The sequence below is a fragment of the Protobothrops mucrosquamatus genome, unplaced genomic scaffold (genome assembly GCF_001527695.2).
Source record: "Protobothrops mucrosquamatus isolate PMUCROS unplaced genomic scaffold, P.Mucros_1.0 scaffold1251, whole genome shotgun sequence".
Taxonomy (NCBI): domain Eukaryota; kingdom Metazoa; phylum Chordata; class Lepidosauria; order Squamata; family Viperidae; genus Protobothrops; species Protobothrops mucrosquamatus.
In genome coordinates, this window is record NW_015387457.1 from 59,585 (window position 1) to 79,897 (window position 20,313).

General features: G+C 33.2%; 1 protein-coding gene across 1 annotated transcript in view; it reads left to right on the forward strand.

Moving 5' to 3' along the window:
- ATP1B3 (ATPase Na+/K+ transporting subunit beta 3) overlaps positions 1 to 14,361 on the forward strand; it is a 28,865-nt gene extending 14,504 nt beyond the window's left edge. Inside the window, exons 2-7 of the mRNA XM_015821093.1 lie at positions 1,306 to 1,434; positions 3,157 to 3,270; positions 6,967 to 7,151; positions 8,287 to 8,337; positions 11,847 to 11,933; positions 13,318 to 14,361. Coding sequence (XP_015676579.1) covers positions 1,306 to 1,434; positions 3,157 to 3,270; positions 6,967 to 7,151; positions 8,287 to 8,337; positions 11,847 to 11,933; positions 13,318 to 13,488 — 737 coding nt within the window. The 3' untranslated portion in view covers positions 13,489 to 14,361. The remainder of the gene's footprint in view (positions 1 to 1,305; positions 1,435 to 3,156; positions 3,271 to 6,966; positions 7,152 to 8,286; positions 8,338 to 11,846; positions 11,934 to 13,317) is intronic.
- Positions 14,362 to 20,313: the final 5,952 nt, after the last annotated feature.

Genomic DNA, 20,313 nt, shown 5'->3' on the forward strand with positions numbered 1-20,313 from the left:
TCATTCCTTTATTGACATCTTTTGAACATAATCTACCCATATAAAAATCATTACTGACATATTTCTGGCTCCATTCTTCAAATATTTCTGATATTACTACATTTTGAAAATCCCAGCAATTACTGAAATCAGGAACTATAATGTAATATGTGGATGACCTTGGGAAATGAGGGAAAGAGGTGCTGCATAGGTAGGCAATCAGACAAGAGAAGCAGGAGCCCTAATGGCTTAACAGTCAGAGGAAGAAACTTAGGAAGGACCTGCCCTAATAGATCAAGTTAGTGGCAGTCGGACTTTCAGATTTACAAGATTCTGTTAATGTAACCTTGCAATAAAGTAGCATTAGTTCATTTAATTGGGTTTCCTGTCTGATTTATCTGGGAAGGCTCTTGAAAGTCTTTACTGACCAGTTTGCCGTGGTTGTTGACTCCATTTTTGCAGAGTTCACTATACTTCTCCAAGGAGCCCCCCATGCGCACACATATGAATAATGTTAGAATAAGCATATTAGATTTTCAGCAGCAAATTAGACAAGAAGCTCAATACTTTCTACATTTTAAAACAGCTATGGTGATATGTTAGGGCTGCAGCTTTTTGATGCGCATATTGTTTCCTTCTTATCTCTTTATTGAAATCATTGTACAATCTTAACATAGATACTAATCACATAATATTACCTGTAATTATTTTGATACAGGCAATGGGAACAACTGTTATGAAAGCCATAAGATGCAAATTAGCTCTATGTTCCTCTTTTATGCCTTTGATACAACAGTCATATACAATATAATTGTATTGCTGTGCCAGGTTAGTTGTGTTCTGTTGGCACAAACAGGTTTAATTATAAGTTCTCTTCCAAAATTCATATCTTGGAAAGAGGATCACTTAATCAACAAGGTTTGTGTAATATTTATTTTGCATCTGTGAGGAGAAAAAACATCTTGGTCTTTGTTTTTAAAACAAAACCATTTAGAGCAACCTCAATAATAATCAGTTTTATTATTATATGAGATTTCACAATGTGTAATAATCAGATACGTTGAATCTTGAAAGTACCGTAAAATTCTCTCTTTTTTGTACAGATGATTAACATGACTTTCTTTTAGGAAGCAAGTATCATTTAGAAGAGAAATCAATTTCAAAACTGAAATATTTGGCTAAATAATATTAATGTTATTTAAAATAATATCGAGTCTCATATTATGTCAGATTTCAGCTGGCTGTCAGTCTTTGCAATGTAAGTGACCAAACTAAATTATTCAGTGAATGTTTTGTTTACATTTTTTACTGTTTTTATTTTTTTAGGCTTAATTTTGCTATTTTATCTCGTCTTCTATGGCTTCTTAGCTGCACTTTTCTCATTCACAATGTGGGTTATGCTCCAGACATTAAGTAGAGATATACCCATGTATCGTGACCGGATTCGTTTTCCAGGTAAGCATGTCCAAATGAAATTATCAAAATAAATTAATAGAAAAGGTATTTTACTTACATTAATTATCTCAACATTTACCATGTAATCATAATAATGAATTTCTAGTTCTTTTTGTACTGATTATTTATTTCAAATAAATATATTTTATAATGGCCTCTCACCTTATGAAATATAACTCTGCATGGCTCACAACAATACAGAAACCAGTAAAACCAAAACAGGATACTTCAAGCAGCATTCTCCAATAAAATTTAGTGATACAATCTCCAGCTCCAATCTCACCCTATTCCAATAGTTGGGGGAAAAACCAGCTGTTATGGTGTTCCAGAGAGCAAAAGGATGCAGCCTGTGGAATCCCTGGGGAACGATATTGCACAAATCGGGGGCTCTTGCAGAAAAGACGTTTTGTAGAGATGGTGATATGTAAAGGGAAGGAAACTGGAGTGTCATTCTAGTCATTCTGTACTACCCATTGTTGTAGTAAATTAATTGTTTGAATGTATTTCTGATTAATGTAGGTCTTCAGTGCATATTCTACATTTAAACACATTTTCTGAATGGATCATTAGATTTGACTTCTTAATATATGTTTATCATGAAATTAATACAGGCATTTACAGGTTCTATGCCCAAATGGGCAAAGTTTTTAAAAATCTAATAAAACCTTAACTGAAATTATAAGCCATAGCTAAAGACAACTATTTTATTAATGTACTGATTTAAAATAAAATCTGGATTGTAGAAATACAGGTCACATATATGCAACTTTCTTCATGCTGAGAATCATGTGGGCCTTTGAGCTACCTCCTAAAGACTGTATTCCAAAGAATAATGGATAGAATCATGACAAAACCCTGAGTTGATTTCATTTAAATAAGATTAATATGATTACACTCCTGCAATTGATTTAAGAATTTCCTCATTTCAGATTAAAATTTACATTTTAATAATAACTTCAGCACCCATCTCTCTGACTTCAATTGTCCACTTCTTCATATAGACAGTGTCAACAAAGGATTGATGTCTATTGTAACAAAATAGTCATATTAAGTATAATTCTATATATGACGGTTCACATGCTATGACAGATATCAGACAGCCTCTAAAATAGTCGCACCCTGCAACTTGAGCCATAAGGTACACTAGAAAATTTACCCAGTAAAAAGTCCTACTTGTTATTAATGGATTGAGAATGTTCTTGGGTAGTTTTGCTATATCTCAGGCAAAAATATAGAACAATATATAAAATGATAGAAAGTGGACTCCCTTTTGGATCCTCTTTATTAAACAGTGCTGGATCCAAGAAGCACACTTCTTTGTCAAGACACTTACTCTATCGATGACTCTGACGTTGCTGGCCTTCCATAAGACAATAAAAACCCAGTTTTACTTTGAGCCTAAGTATTGAATAAGCCTAATTTTTAATTGTGAGGTTAGTTATTTTATTGCTTTTTAACTATTCAGAATTGTGTGTTGATTGGGCAATCATACTAAAAAAGTAAATTTTGCTTTGTCAGGGTGTTAAATAATTTTGCTGATTCAGTGATACAGTGATGAAATCCTTTGTAATTTAATGTAAAATAAAAGATTTAGCTATTTAATCTTATGCAATTATGTAAAACCAAGTTCTTAAAATATTTCTTCAAACTATTTTTATACATTTAGAAATTATCATTTTTGAGGGATACTTTGGATGAACAATTAGCTTTTTATTTTTGTAGGACTAATGATTTCACCAAAACCAGAAACTGCATTGGAATTTTCAATAAGCAAAAATAACTCAGGAAACTATAATTATAATCGTTATGTAGAAGCCCTTCATAAATTTCTAGGAGGTATGTATACTTTCGCTCTTTTCCAAGAAATTTATATAAAGTACTAAGGGTCCTTGTAATGTTTTTCTAATTGTTGGTAAAAGCAGCTATTTTTGTGATGATCAGGATTTTTTTTTAGGTTTATCAGGCTTAGTGATACCTGAAAAGCAATTTTTTTTTGTGAACCACTAAAGATCCTGAATTTAAAATATGGCCATTTTTTTTTTACATTCTGCTAAAAAAACTTTTGGGGGGAGCTTTTGGAAGATTAGTTAAATTGACTATTAATATTAAATTTGCTAAGATGGATATCTATTAACCTATGGCTTGATGTGAAAATGTGAAATTGTTTGTTGCTCTACTTACGAATATCTTTGATGTATATATTCAGTCTGTTAAACTTTTAATGAAAGGCGACAATGAAAAAAGGGCAATTAAGATAATAAAATCACATTCATCCTTCTGTATTATAGGCTTTTTAAGCTGTACAAGGGCTTTATTGTGCAGCAAGCATTTGATCAGTTTAACCAAAAGTATACATAGATAAGATATTAAAATTTTCTGTAGGCTTCTCAGCCTTTTGGCTAAGATCAAGTGTAGTAGTGTGTAGAATTCTTTCTCAGTCAAGATACTGTTTCCTGTGCATATTTATGGAAAAGTGAATTGCACACTGTTCAGAGGAGCTTACTTTAAATAAATGTGTAGAGAGCTGCAGCATTTAATTGAAAAGGGAACATAGGAAAATGTTGAAAAGAGCAAGGAAGGCATGTGAGAATGCATAGAATCAGCATCAGAAACCTGGTTCAGAACTTCCTTGAAAGCAGATACTCAGTTCGGCTGCAGTCAACTTAATGTGTCTGAGCGCCCTCATATTTTTGTATTTTACATGTTGCAGGCATGAGAAAGTAAGAGGGTAGAGGAAGGTCAGAGGGCAAGGAAAGGTGACAGAAAGTGGAACAAAAGAGAAATTGTCAGAGGATAAAATACAGAAAAATGAACAAAAGTATCAAAGGCGGTGGCATTATGAAGGTGAAAGAAGAGATGAATAGAAGATAAATGAGAGAAAAAAGTGAAAGAAAAAGAAGATAGAGGACAGAAAACAAACTAAAAAGAAGTGAACTGAAATAGATTTCAGTGATTAAAGGTGCCTTTTTGGTAAGAAAGTGCAAATGTGAAAATACTCCTTTAATTGACATTAAGTACAGGATTACTTATGTTGAAGAAATAGATTGCCAAGACCACAGCGTGTGCTCTACATTAGACATTGGCAAATATGACATTTTAGATATTGAAACCACAAAATCTGTTAAGATAGCTTTTAAAGAAAAAAATATAGAACTTTGTGATAAGCATGAAAACTGCTCTATATTACAACTTCATAAGTCCACTAGAATCCATAGTTAAAATGTGGCAGAACTCTACATTCTCATGTGGAAAAAAATGAACAATTGAACTAAAAGCAAGAGATTTATATTGCAAACTTCAGTTAACATGGTTACTGAAATATATAGCAGTGGCTTAAATTGAAATCTAAATTTTTGTTGAATACCACAGTCAAATGTCTGAGAACACTTTCAGTGATTTAAGGCCATAGATCATGGGTGTCCATATAAAGAACAAATTTCCTTTATTTTTTAAATATTTTTTATTGTCTTGTGGGGCCACAGCTGTGGGTTAAACATGTCTGCTGTAGATAGTCAACATACGAAAACTAAAGCATTTGCAATGCATTAAAAAGAATCGATAGATATTACAGTATGTTCAGATAGTCCTTACTTAATCCCTAATTGACTGACAATTCCATTGCTAGGCAATACAGCCATTAAGTTATATCTGCTTAGCGATGGCAGTTTTCGCAATCCTAGTTTCACTGAATCCTACGCAGTCATTAGGTTAAGACCTATCCAGATCCAAACCATTTTGGGGAAAATGTAAGGGTTTGACTCCCTCTCAGCTCATCCCATTCCCCAATCTCCTCCCCAGTCTTTGCATTTTGGTCACCTGCTGCCAGCTGCCCCTGCCACCAAGATGCCCATTGCACCACACACCACACTGTATCAGTGGGCGGCTTCTTTCATTCTGCCTTCTTTCCCACCAATGCAGCTGGGGCTTTTCTTGCCTTCTGGCCAGGGCTTCCTTTAGCAGAACAGGGCCTGAACAGGGCCTCCATTCGTGCTCTGCACAGAATTTTCTTTTGTGAAAAAAGGGAAGGCAGAGTCAAATGGGGACCCGGGCTGCAAACCCCAGCTGCACCAGTGGGAAAGAAGACCCCAGCTGGTACGTAGTGCAGTGCAGCAAGAGGCAGTGGTGGTAGCAGGTAGGTGGATGGCCAAAGGTGGCCATAAAAGCCCATGGGTCCAAATTTTATTTATATGACCAGGCAGATGCAGCAACAGGCGGAACTCCTTCAAGGACTGGTCATAAGTCCCATTGTTTAATGTTATCATAACTTCAAATGGCCATTGAACAAATGGATGTTAAGGGAGGACTACGTACATTATTCTTGCATAGTTGTGATATATTTCAGAAAAAGAAAGATTGGTTGCCAAAATTATGTCAGCAAATAATTTTGGGGAAATTTCATTCTAAAAAAATATTGATTTACTTTGCTCAGTACTATTCCATTTAAAATAGATTTATTAGCTTCATATACACAGAACTATTTAAAACAGATAATCACAGTCAAATATAGAAACATTTTTTTTTTAATCTTAATGTGTATAATTTTGAGATTTCTTGTACAAAATATTCTTTTGTGTGAAGCAAACCGTTGGTTCTTTTTTTTTTATATTTGAAAAGTTAGTTCTGGTTTTGAAACTAGAATACCTTGCAGGCAGGTTTAGTTGTTTGAATAAATTGAATGTCTTAATATACAGAGAAATGTCTGGCTTCTTGGTTGTAAAAGAATTTTTCTGTTCAAGAAAATGCTAGAACAATTTTACAAAGGAGATGTAATGCAGCATATGGACCAGTATGGTACCTTTATGCCAAAGTTTGTGTGAAGATATGAAATGGAGTAAAGTTGTCTACAGTGTGGATTTAGATATACTGAAGTCTGAGATTAATTGAAGAGAAATTTTCTCAACTCTTAACTGTATTTATGGCACAAGATTCAAGTTGTAAATTCAGGACAAAATTTACTGAATGTTTGGATTTCCGTTAATAAAAAGGTGGTAAGTGATGCTATGATCACTTCTATTATATTAAAATATAAGTTCAGCTTATCTTTGACCATGTATTCTATGCCAAATAAAATTAAGGACAGATTTAATAGCATATTTTATTATGAACTAAAAAAAAACCCCAAGCCCCTAGAAAGCATCCACTGTATTCTGGAAAGTACAATGAATCAAACATTGAAAGAAAAAAAAATGCTATCCTAACTATTTGAATTCTCAGAAACTTTCAATTAGTGTAGTCATTAAAGGAAATGTTGTGCAGTGTTTGAAAGTTAATCTGGTTATAACTGTCTGTTTTGCAACACTTTGAATTGCTTTTTTCTTGTTGGTAATTCCCTAAATGCATGAATTTTGGAGTTGGATTTGTGTTCAGGCTTCAAGTGGCTCCTAGCTCTTGACAAGTTGAACACCTCTGAGCAGTAATGTTTTTTCAAAATTTGGAAATGAATATTCTCCAAAGATTTTCATTTGCTAAATGATTCTTTAGTCTGTATATTTATTAAATAGTTAATGTCATGCACTGAATTGTTTTTTCTAGCATATAATGAATCAAAGCAAACCAGAAACATTCGGTGTTCTCCAGGGAAGTTCTTTGACCAGAATTCTGTAAATAAATCAGCGTGCCAGTTTAATCGTGATAGCCTGGGACCTTGCTCTGGACTACAAGATGAAAATTTTGGTTATGACAAAGGAACACCATGTGTTATTGTAAAAATGAATAGAGTAAGTTCAGTTACTCTTTTGGATTTCATAGGCTTTCAGTTTTTCCTGCGGAAAACTGTTGTGCAAAATTTGCAGCTGGATAGTATTTGCTTGAAGGTAAATTTCTGTGTATGTTTCTGGATGCTCTTAGAATTCCTTCTTTTCTGACCTTTACTGATTTTTATGTTGAAGATAGGAGCTCATGGAAAAGATTTTGCCTGCCTGCTTTGAGTTTTTAATTCAGCCCTTTTATGTTAAAGTTGGATGGCATTTTACCATTCCCAATTGCTTAGAAATGATGTCACATTTTTGCTTATAAAAGTAAAATTCCAGTTGTATGTTTTTGGTCTGAACAAATAATGAACCAGTAAAGAACAACTCACATAACTATATCATGCAAGAGTTTATCTACTGATCAGAAATGTTCATCAGAACGATACACAGTACGCAGTTAAATATTTCATTTGTTAAGCAATTAACTATGCATTATGTGACATGTTATTTGTATATGCCTTCTGGATTCAGCCGTTAATGTTACGTGCCTAATTTGAAATAATAAACGGCTGTTGCTGGAATCATCACATGGAAGTGAAACGTTCTTGTGTACTTCTGTGAGTGTATTTTAAAACAGGATTACGTTAAAACACCTACATCTGCATTACGATAATTATTTTCCTTCCTTGCTGAGAACTTTTTGCCTACCAACAAATGCAGACATAACGTAATTAATGGATAAGATGCATATTTGTTGTATACCTTACAAAACCATTTGAACTGAATGGGTATCCTAACTGAGATTATTATAAAATTCAAGTTTTGTTTATATGTTCAACATACATATATCTAGTAGTCACAGGACATTATACATGTATGAATATTATGGATATCCATTCATGTACTGAAAATAAACAGCTTTGATGTGGTTGAAAAATGATTTTCATTAGTATTACCTTATATTTTGAATATACTGATTTCTAATATGGGACACAGTAATTTCTATGTAAAGTTATACTGCAGAAATAATCATATAATGAATTATAGTTTCATTATATTAAAATTAAAAACTTGGACTATCAGAAAGTGCTACTTAATTTATTTGAATTATTTTAAATATTTATTCCATTCCAAGTTGTATAACATTTTGTCTATATTTCAGATAATTGGATTAAAGCCTCTTGGACAACCATATTTAGAGTGTAATTCTAAGGTAAGCATTTTAAAATAAAAATATACCCACTTTTTTGTTATTAAAAGAGGAAAGTGGTTCAACATAAATTAGCCTTAATTATGTTATTTCCTTGTATTCTAGATCTCAGCTCACTATTTTTAAAATTTATGTTACAATCTCCATTTAAAAAAGATACAGTTACTTCATTATTACTTGCTTTTTGTTTTATTTCATTTCATAACCAGCATTTTGTTTTTCTCTCCATGCTGCAAATGCATCTTACACAATATTTTTATGATGGGTAAGAAAATGAGCACTGAAGCAGAATATGAAATCTTAGTGTTCGCACTGTGAAATTATTCACTTGTAAGCATTCCATCATTTTCAGAATGTATTCATTATAAATGTTATATATTTTTAAAATGTTTCCCTTTATATACAGTAGATGATTTTTATCATATACTTGAATATTTTTAAAGAAAAAATATTTATTTTTATTTATTTATCAAACTTCTATACTGCCTATCACACTTGCATGACTCTGGGCAATTTTCCAATTTATATAATATCTGCTGATTTATATATTTGAAAGAATTTGGGTTTCAAGATCACACACTGATGCTTTCCACTCTAATATATGTCCCATTTAGAATTGTTATAATATTTGCCAAACTTCATTAAGATGAAGATGTTCGATTTAATGTCCACCTAGTGTTGTTTTAATTTGAACTGTGAGGGTCATACAGTACTAAAATTATCAAAAGGCAAGTGAGTGTAGAGTGCATGTGCAATCATCTGTTGTGATACTATTATAAAAACCAAAATTAAGTGGTTTGAATCACACTTCTGACAATTAAATTTTATTTTTATTAAAATATGCTGAAAAGAGGAATGTATTGAATCTTGTCATATATGCACGTTACCTAAATCAAAATGCATCTTATATACTGAAATATTGTTAAATATAACTGTATTTGCATTATTTTTAAAATATTTCCTCTGTACTTACATTTATTAAACCAAAACGAAAATAATACTATAGCCAGCATCCCTTTCCACCCTTTAGAGTCACCCTACAAATCATTTTCGCCTGAGAAGCAGCTGTTCTAAAAGAAGGACGCCCCCAGAAAGAAAACCTATCATTAGCCTATCCCATTCTTTAAACCCTCCTCAAAAAATGCCTCCCTCTGCTTACTTTTGGAATATAATCTTTTGCAGGGTGTGCAAAACCTGTGGTAATCCTCAGACCAGCGGACATTGCATGCAGCTGTATAGTATTGTATCTTTGATACTTTTTCAGCTAAATGCCAGTATATATTTTCACTAATATATGCATAGTTGCCATAACATTGCTCATAGTTATGGTGCCAGCTTTTATGAAATTCCTATTTGAAATGGGACATCTACTCCATGTGATCGGGCTAGTATATGGCTCCCATTGATCAAAATTCTTTCTGATAGAATTTTTTCTATTCTTGAACTATCAATCATAAAAAATAGATATAAAAACAGCTTAATGTTATACTCTTTAAACTTTTAGGCATTCCAATTTGACATTTTAATATCTACTGTTAATATCTACTGTATCCTAATTAATTTGTTAGTTTTAAATATTATAGAATTTTTATTATTACATATAAATCTTTCATTTGCTCCTGTAACCCAAACTGCTTTGAGAATTATTTGAGAATATTTTATCATATTTAGTAGCATATTATATGTCAATGTAGCATTTTTATATTTATTCTTAGAATCTTCTTATTTCAAATGTAAGTAGTCTCATTTATTTTGAATGTCAAATTTTATCAGTCCAATTAACGCAAATACTTTGGAAACATAATTTGTATATGTTCCATTACTCAATATAAAATGACTTATTTATTCAGACTTTTAAAATATATTTGTGCTTGAAAAATTCAGGAAAAATGGTAATGTAATTTATTATGTAATGTAATTAACCAGTGGAACAACCTGCCTCCAGGAGTGGTGAATGCCCCAACACTGGAAGTTTTTAAGAAGAGNAACACAACTAAGCCCAAACGTTTTGTTGCTTAGTGAGGCAGTTGCTAAGAGAGTTTTGCCCCATTTTATGGATTTTATTTAAGTGAATCACTACAGTTAAGTTAGCAACATAGCTGGCTACCCCATTGACTTTGCTTGTCAGAAGGTTGCAAAAGGTGATCGACCCTGGGACACTGCAACTGTCATAAATATGAATCAGTTGCCAAGCATCTGAATTTTTATCACATGACCATGGGGATGCTGCAATGGTCGTGTGAAAAATGGTCATAAGTTACTTTTTTCATTGCCATTGTAACTTTGAACGATCAATAAATGAATGGTTGTAAGTCAGGGACTACCTGTTCTTGTAGCTTTACCTCCCAAAGTCAAGTTAATTTCTCTTGAACAGAATTTGTTTTATTTGTAAACTGCCCGGAGTCATTTAGCAAGATGGCAGGTGAATAAATTAGCTTAATAAATAAAGGCCAGGCATTTTTATTAAAATAATAATTAACTATAAAAATTAAACCAATTAATGGTTCTATCAAAATTCTCTCTGAAATTTTAAAATTCATGTTTTTTAAAAAATGTATACACTGCAAATTACCTATTATGGCTACATTAATACTCTTGTATTAATGGTAGTATTTTCTTTTTCATTGATAACTGCTGTAAGATTTCATATACAGATGCTCAAAAGTGAGGAATCTGGTTGAACACTTTTATAAGGTGCTGTGTATCCTTATTTGGCACATAACTGGAGGTCTCAAATCAACCTATTTGAAGAAGAGAATGGTTTTGTCTTTGGTTTTGATTAAAATTGTATTTCAGAGTTTTTAATACCTAGAGTTTTGATTATCTGTTCTGTGATATTTGATATTAAAGTATCAGCAAGTTACGAATTGGGCTCTTAAATGACATTTTTCTAGTTTCCTGAAGCATTTGGATCCTAATCCAAAGATTCTCAAACCTAGCAAGTCAAATGGTACAGATGAAACTCTACATTGCCTCCAGTGTAAAACACACCTAGGTTTTCTTATATGTGTGAATTTCCAATTGTTAGGGGCAGTTTTCCCTTCCCCAAAAGCTGTTCTGTAAATTTGACATGTTTGAAGGATGACTTCCACAATATGAAACATATTTTCTCCTAACTGATCTTTTTTAGTCAATTTGAGTTTAAGATTAAATGTTCATAAAGAAATTGGAACAGACTTTAAAAGCTTGCTAGACAATACTTTTCAAATAAGTATGGCAAAATTATATTGTTGTAATAGTAATATATTTCCTATTTACTTTTGTATAGGTTTAAGGTATAGATGTAATGTTGTTAAAATGTTTTTTTGCTGATTAACTGATTATTTTTTATTTTTTATATGACACATCTAGGTCTTTCCCTAGTATTGCTAATTCATAGTTTACTTTATTATACTTTGAATAGGCAATTGAATAAATCTTGGCTCTTAAAATTCTTGTTATACATTTGTCCATGTACTCTGCATGAAAAAATAGTGTTACATTTATCTTTGATAAATTTTCTTTCTTTTTAGGAAGAAGGCAAGGCTACAATAAGTTATTTTCCTGCTAATGGAACATTTGATTTGATGTATTTCCCATATTATGGAAAACGCCTGCATGTGAGTATGTCTTAATTCTGTATCTGATGAATGTACTTTGTTCATGTTCATTGCTAATAGTGTCATTCTACTCAACTGCATTCTTCTAAAAATTAGTATGTGTAGCTGTGGGATGCTCCCTCCTTCTGGAGCAAATAGGCAGGGTTCACTGCCTCTCTATGAAGGGGGGAGGGGCTGGCCCAATTCCCAGCTTCTACTTTGTGAGCAAAGCAATCTGGTTTTGCTGGAGCTCCGAGTCTTTATCCCTATAGAGAAGCCTTAGCTTTTGAATGATTTCTTTAAAAGGAAAACTACTTTTATCTGTTTGACCCAGCTTAGCTTGCCTTCCCTTCTTACCTTGTAACACATCAGCAGGATTTTCATAAGGATACATTATATGTTGGCTTGTACGAGTAAGAGGGCATGGAGATTGGGAGAATTTTGTTGCTGTTGCACTGGTGTAGAAACCACTAGGCTCTAGCGAAGAAGCAGCAATAGCTCCTATTCCTAATGGGGATCTGACCCTGGCTTAGTGTACAAAGGAGTAGGCAGTAAACATGAGAGAGAAAGTGATCTCTATCATCCAATTGGGCCTAGAAGTGATATGGATTGTTTCCCTCTTAATCTTGTAAACTCAGAGGACAGTAATTACAGAGACCCTGTCCAAATCACTCTAGAAGGCATGCAAGCATATACATGAATACAAAGATGATCACTGAAGAAACATTTTACAAATGAGCAACTTGTTCTTTTTCATGTGTTCATTTAACCTGCAAATAATTCCTATGTACCCCCCATTAGATTACATTTTTGTAATCAGATACTAATATCTGGTAAATCTTTCTAAAAAAGTCTTTTGACAGTCAAAATTGTAGGAAAAAAATTAAATAGCACATACTTGTTTTCATTTTATATTTCCATTTATTTAAAATAGTTATATTCTACACTTCAGTTGGAAAGGTTCCAAGTACAACTCACAGAACTCCTATTTTAGGGGTGACTTACGAGTGACACTACAGTGCAAGAAAAAAGGATGGCAAAAAAGGAAAAATGAGAAGACTTATGAGCCTGATTCTTAGTAATACAAAGATCCTAGCTTGTCCAATCACAAGAATGGTTAAATGGCTTCTCTGGAGGAGTCAAGATTGACAGTGCTGGTTTCTTAGGATGGCTGATGGTTCTTTCCTTTCCTACTTGCCTTTTGCCATAGCTTTGATTATTTTCTCGGAGTTAATAACTTGAGTATATTTGTACATGTTTACTTGAAAAAATTCTACTGAACTAATATGTATTTGGTCTAATTAAATTACCTGGTTTTTAACCAGTTACTACTTATTTTAGTTATATTAAATCTACTTTTGTATTGGAAAAAAATCAATTTTTATTTCTGCCTCTTTTGAACCAGCCTGACTACTTACAGCCGCTGGTGGCTATTCAGCTAGCATTTAATACAACCAGTGCCAAAGAAGATGTAAACATTGAATGCAAGATGATGGGAGCAAGCAACATAGAAAATAATGATGTGCGAGACAAGTTTCTGGGACGGGTTTCATTCAAATTTCAGGTATCTGAATAAAAGTCACCAATATCAGCAAAAAGTCAATCATGTCAGCAGGACCTGCCATTCTGAAAGATGAGACCACCCGTAAGAAACCTAGAGTGGAGCAAGGCATTCGGGGTAGCATAATGTGCTTCCAAATCATGATTTCAATTTGTCACAATGTAACTGCCCATCATGCTTTGCCTATTGGACCACTGTACAGATATAATCATTTTAGTGACCTGTAAATAGATTCCAAACATGTAATCATGGTGGTCTTTGACCTGTTCAAAATGTGGGCTTTATCCCCAAGTGAGTGTCTGTAATGTATGTGCTGCGCTATGTAAATATTGTATTGGTTTAACACTGGTTAACTATCATATCAATACGAACACGGTCTTAGAGTGAGAGGTAAGATATTTCAGACTATCCAATCCAACACCGTGAATTAAATTTGTGCAGAGATGCCTTAAATCCTGTATGGGCTGGGAGTGGGAAGCTTTATGTGGATTTTAAGTGTTAGCATTGATTTTTGACATTATTTAAATACTGAAATAGATGTTGTGCTTATTGTGCAAGTATTGTGTGTACATGCAATGTTTGGTCTAGATTTGATATTTCAGTTGCAAAATTGTGTTAATGGAGCACAGATAAAACCAATACAATGTCACTTTTTAAAACTTTTTAATTGAAAATTATCAATATGAAACAAGTCCTTTACAATGTGTATGGTTTAGAGATTTGGTAACAGTCGTATTACAAAGCTGCTTGAAATAAAAAAAAAGACCTCACAATATGGGACTAGATGTACAATTTTCAATAAAAAATATTCCAGAATGGAGAAATGCCTGTTTAAACATTTTAAAACTCAGTAATGACTGTCCTGATTAAACATTCCTTGGTTTAATTTATATAGTTTCAGATAGATTTTGTCCTCTGTAAGTAGTATTTAAAATTTAGTTTTTTTTCTATTAAGCATCCTTTCTCTTAAGGATTAATATCCTCTCCATATTCCAGGATTTGTTACTGATGTTTCTATCTTCTTTTCTCTTCACTCCAGACAATTTAAGAACTAAAAATAAGCAGTTCAGAATATGCATTAAAATACACCATTAATTTTTATGCAATCATTTGTTTCTTTAAAAACAATAACAATAACATAACAATGAGAACAACACTATTAATGGAACAAGTTATGATAGGAAAAGTTTTCAATTGTCTTTAATATTTAAGATCCATATTGAGCATATCCAAGTTAGCTGGAAAAGAAGTTCAATGAAGGTAGAACCAATCTAGAAAGATTAAATACATGAATTTGGGCCTGGTGAGACCGAGTGAAATAAGCTAGTGACTAGCAAAAAGAAATCAAATTCTCTTGCAGTTAAAGAAGAACCACAATGTTGTATGACTTGCTATTGGTGTTTTTTAAAAAACAGAAGATTTCTAATGCATGTATAAGAATGCAGCTTTCTGCTGTAACCAAATAATTATTTTCACATGTTGCAGTATCTTCTCATCCTGGTCTAGGAGATCTGAGAAAGAATAGAAAGAGATCAAACTCCTATCCTTTTATGCTGTATCAGATGTTTTGATGAGCCTTTGAATTGTTGTATGTGCTATTCTTGGCCTGTTAGAACTTTTATCTATGTTGTGAAAAACATTGTTGGTTCTACATAGCTATAGACTTGAGCAGGTCAAGTATTAGGATAAAACAATGAAGCTTGAGATATTGTGCATTATTGAGAAATCAGGATCATTTTCTAGAGTATTTGGAATGTGATAGAACCTTTGGATTTTTGTTCAAAGGTAATATTTTAAGTACTTCTGCCTTTTGATATAACAGAAAGTAGCCTAAACATGAGGTAAATTGAATCAAAATGCCAATAAGGCTGGAAAAAGAATTCTGGCTATGAATATAAACTAATATTGGTTGCTTAGAATATAACAAGTATCATCTCTGAAAGAGATGGGCGAAGTTGTATTTCTCAGGGGCAAGGAAGGAATAATGAATGAGTTCACTATTGCTTAAAAGACCATGTTCTGGGCCCCTCAAAGGTTCTGTGTGGTAAAACAAGTGAATACTCCTGCAAGGTGGACAGGTGAACTTTAGAAATTTGCTGGAGCAGACCAAAGCCTGTCTCAGCCCAGCACTTTCTTTCCCACCATAACCAAATTCTCCAGTGGACTCGCAAGCAGGATATAGAGAGAGTTCCTGCTTTTGTGCCACTGTAATTGATACTCAGAGGCATGCTGACTCCAGTTCACTGAAGTCTAATAGCTATTGATAGACCTGTTCTCTATCAATTTATTCAACTGCTTTCCAAAGCCGTGAATGAGACACATGGAGTCACTCTGGGAGTAACAGAGTATGGAAAGAATGGGACACAATTTTGACCTCAAGTGTCAAAATATGATGTAACCTGAGTTATGGGGAACTAGTTGGTGTTTTGCTTTAGGAAGCAAATTTTCATCGAAGTTCTATCTTGATTTGTGTCAAATGTGTCAGCCAAACTTTTCATGGCAGTGTTGGGCTCTCTGTTTTAAAGAATGGTAAAAAAATTATTTGATGTCTTGATGCATACTGAATCATGAGGCCAAAATGCTTCCTGCAAGGCTCTAAAGAACTGTGTATACAGTAGCAGTTAAAGCCATAAACTAGAATTGTGATTGTTCCTCAGTCCTTACGAGTGTTGTTATTACCACAGTGGCAGTTTCATGAAAAGATACATATTTTTGCTAATCTGCAGAAGCCTTTATACAGTCTGAGCAAAACATTTCAAACACAAAATGGCTGTTTCATTTGTTCTAAGCTTTTTGTACCAGTCTTTAGACACAATGGAATTTTTGTTGTTTCAAGTATTTTGACATCCTGTAATTGAATTGTTTGCTTTTCCTTTATTTTCTCCAAGCCATTGAGAGTTCATTAGCTAGTGAGCAAAGATTATATTGTTGCTAGCATATTGGCTGGCACTAGTTCAGAGGAGGGCTGGGTGGGGTTGGGTAGGGGAGAGTCAGTTAAGTATCTCTTCAGTGAGTCAGAATAATTTGAATATAAGTAAGCCTTGTACCTGATGGAAGGCGAGTTTATTGTGGTTTTTAAAATTCCTTGCTATAGGGTAATTAGATGAAGTGCTGCTTTCCCTCTGAATTCCCTGACTGTTGTGGGTTTTCTTTTTCAGAAAGTTTGCAAAAACCTGCATGTGCATGTACTGTAAGAACCCTCAAACTGATAGAAGTTATTTTGTAGTAGCATTGGGGAAGGCATATTGTAGGTGATGTTTTTTAATTGTTTAAAGTTTGCCAAGTTGGTCAGTGTTTCTGTAGATCAAGTGATAAACATTCAGCATGGAAATTTACCACTTCTAATTTAATGATACTTGAAGTATTTTGAGCTATGTTTGAGCTGACAAAGTTCTGAATGGGGCTGTTTGTTGTCAGGTTTGGAGAACATTTTTATAATTTTTATAAAGAAAAATTAATCCTACTCCCGATGGGAACAATGTGGGTGTTTATAGGCAAAGCTATAGTAAAACCACTTTGACTCATAGAGTATTCATACAACATGCGAATGTTTATTTTACTTAATCTTTATTTTATTCATAAGTCTGTATGACACAAACTACATAGGCTATGTTTACACAACTTGTTGGGCAGAAGTATCATTGATTATTTTGGTTCAATGTGTCATATAAACAGTCACAGAACTGCTGGAATTCAGTTCTCTTCACCTTTTATTTGTAATTTGTGGAAAATAACAGCAGGAGACCTTCCTATGTTTCTTCATGAAAGTTTCCATTGGAGCAAAGATCAGGTGAATGCCATCCTTCTAAGAGTAAGTTAAAAGATATGGGACAGTTCATTGTTGTTTTTAATTAACTTTAACCTATTATACATATTTTGTACAATACAATTCTATTTAGCATCCCCTTAAATTCCAGGTTTCTGGCTATGTATGATGGAAGTTGTACCAAGATATTCAGTGGGAAAGGCAACTGAATTAAACTCATTAAATAAATAAATAAATAAATAAAATGCCTGTAGATCAGGGGTGTCAAACTGGCAATCAGAGGGCCAGATGCGTAGTATGCAGGCCATACCCACCCCGGCTCTGCAAAGGCATAAAATGTCATGATATGTCATACGTCGTGACGCGATCGAGTTTGACACCCATGCTGTAGCTGCATTGATTAGGCTAGATGTTTGTACAAAGTCATAATGAAGTGTTAATTTTTTTCCCATTTTGTGTGAACCCAGCTGTTGCACCATATAGTGCAGTGTATTGTATTGTGTGACTATGTTGATATTTAACTATGCCTAAGCACATTTGAAAGGAAAATAGGCTTTGCAAAAACAGAATTTCTAAATTGTCTTTAAATACAGTTGCATTAGTCTTGCTCTGGAACAATTTGCAAACTTTTTAAGAATTTCTCCATATTTTAAAGTTTCCTTCATCCCAAATTAACAACTGCTGCTATGAAATGAACAGGGTTGAAACAAAGCAATTTTATTTGGCTGACTGGTTCTGATCAGATCTTGCTTCATTAGGCAGCTTGGTGATAAAAACTTGGTAATACATCCTTGAAGAGCAAATCTGCTAGTAGTTGCCAGAAGCAGCTTATAATTTTCATTAATTATCAAGGTTAATTCATTGGTTAGGAACACCAATGTTTGTGAAGTGAGAAAAGAGTAACAGCAGATTTACAATTGCATCTGTAGAACACTGCAAGTAACACGGTAATCAAATCTAAGTTGAAGCTTAAATTTAAGTGCCTGTTTCAAATTGCTATGGGCCTCAAACATGGGGCAGACACATTTTGACACACACATTTGCAATTATAATGATAATAAAACAAAAGCTATTTTGAAATCTCTAGGTTCTGCGATAGTTTTAGAAGAATATACCAGGCTATTTCCAGTAGATTTTTTTCTGTCATTATTTCTCTATACATTCTATAAAAAACACCACCAGAAAAAATGATTTTAAAATATTTAAAAACCAGTTTTCCAACATGTGCTCTTTGGAATTAAATAAACTTATAATGATTACTTGTGTGAGAGTATTGAATCTTCTTAATATAGACATATGGAATATGGAATTAAGTTAATATTGCTTGCTTGATAGGAATTAGTCACAGATCAGGATCTTACACTGCATAGAAGTAGCTATCAGTAAGTTTTCAAGACTTTTAAAGTATTTCAATATTTTTAAAAACATTAATGAAAATTGTGAAACAAAGTTAACTTTGTTTCTGCCATCTTTTAAGGTCTGTCCTCTCCAGAATGCATTGCGCTGTGAAAACACCCTCTTTTACACTTTCTATGTTTTTATAAAAGTGTAAGTGTAAATTTAAGTTCTTCGATGCCTTACTATAAAATTATCTCTTATACTGATATTTCCGGTTTGGCCCATTTTAAAGTTGACTGAATATATTTATACTCTTAAGTATATATTCTCTTTCTAGAATTTGCTGCCAAGGAGCCCTGCTCTTGAATTATTGCTGTAATATTAATATTAATCTTTCTTATGCAACTTTCTCCTGTGATAATCAGGTGAGATATACATTTTAGAAAGAAAAAATAGGATTGAAAATAGTATACAGGATTATGCCTGAGAAGAAATTCCAGTAGTCATGAGGTAAGAAATCCAACAAAGTTGTTCCAACTTTACCAGAAATGTTCTGACACTGTTCTGAGCTTGGAAGAATTCCAGAATGGTCAGAGCAGTTTAGACAGAACTGTTTTTGAAAGATTTTGAATTTGAAATGTTTTTGCACAACACCCGTAGAAATGTATTTGCTTTTAGGGCTGCACTGAAGCAACTTATTCAGTTCTATGCTAGTATAGTTACTGAAACTAAGCAGGAACTTGTTCTTGGGACCAAAGATAAACAAATTTACTTTTCAATCTTAACAATTTTATGCTGTAGCCTTCCAGAAATGTTTATCTCTTCCCTAACCATTTTTGGACATTACATTTTTGTCAGATTTCAATTTCCAAGTTGATTCTTCTGGTAATATAAGTCATCATTCCACACCAAAACAAAATTTCATGGTGACCCTGCTGCACAAAAACTTATCAGTAAATCTGATTCCATTTTAGACTTGAAATAAGTCAGTGGCGTCTTCAACTGCGGTTATTAAATGCAAGCCCAGCTTATCTTTAACTTACTGCTGCTGCTAAGATGTCAGTGTGCTAATAGTACTATGCAAAAGTGTTAGGTAGTTGTGCAAAAATGCTGTAAATTAAGAATGCTTTTAGACGCAGAGGTGTTAATAGTTGATTTTTATCAATTAACAAAATGGAAAGTAAATGAACAGAAGAAAAATCCAAGTCAAATCAATATTTGGTGTGACCATTCTTTGCCTTCAAAACAGCATCAATTCTTCTATGTACACTTGCACACAATTTTTGAAGGAACTTGTCAAGTTCCTTCAAAAAGCATTCTTAATTTACACACTTTGCACAATTGCTTAATATTTTTGTATAGTATCGTATATTTCAAGGTTTATGTGCCTTTGTCATAAATTATTGGCTGCTTAGTCTTATTGTTCATGTCTATTTGACTATTGAAGAAAAACACTTATGAATATGATGTTGCACTAACCCAAATGGATACTAAGAATATTTTTGCGTCCTACTTTTATCATGTTTTCACTTTGCCCAGTGTTCCATTGGTTAAATGAGCAACATAGAATATAATAGAATTCTTTATTGGCAAGTATGATTGGACACACAAGGAATTTGTCTCCGGTGCTTAAGCTCTCAGTATAATAGAAGCAAAAAGTGATAAATCATGATCATACTCATAAAATACAATCATCATAAATCATAAGATACAACATTCAGTGATAGATATAGGGG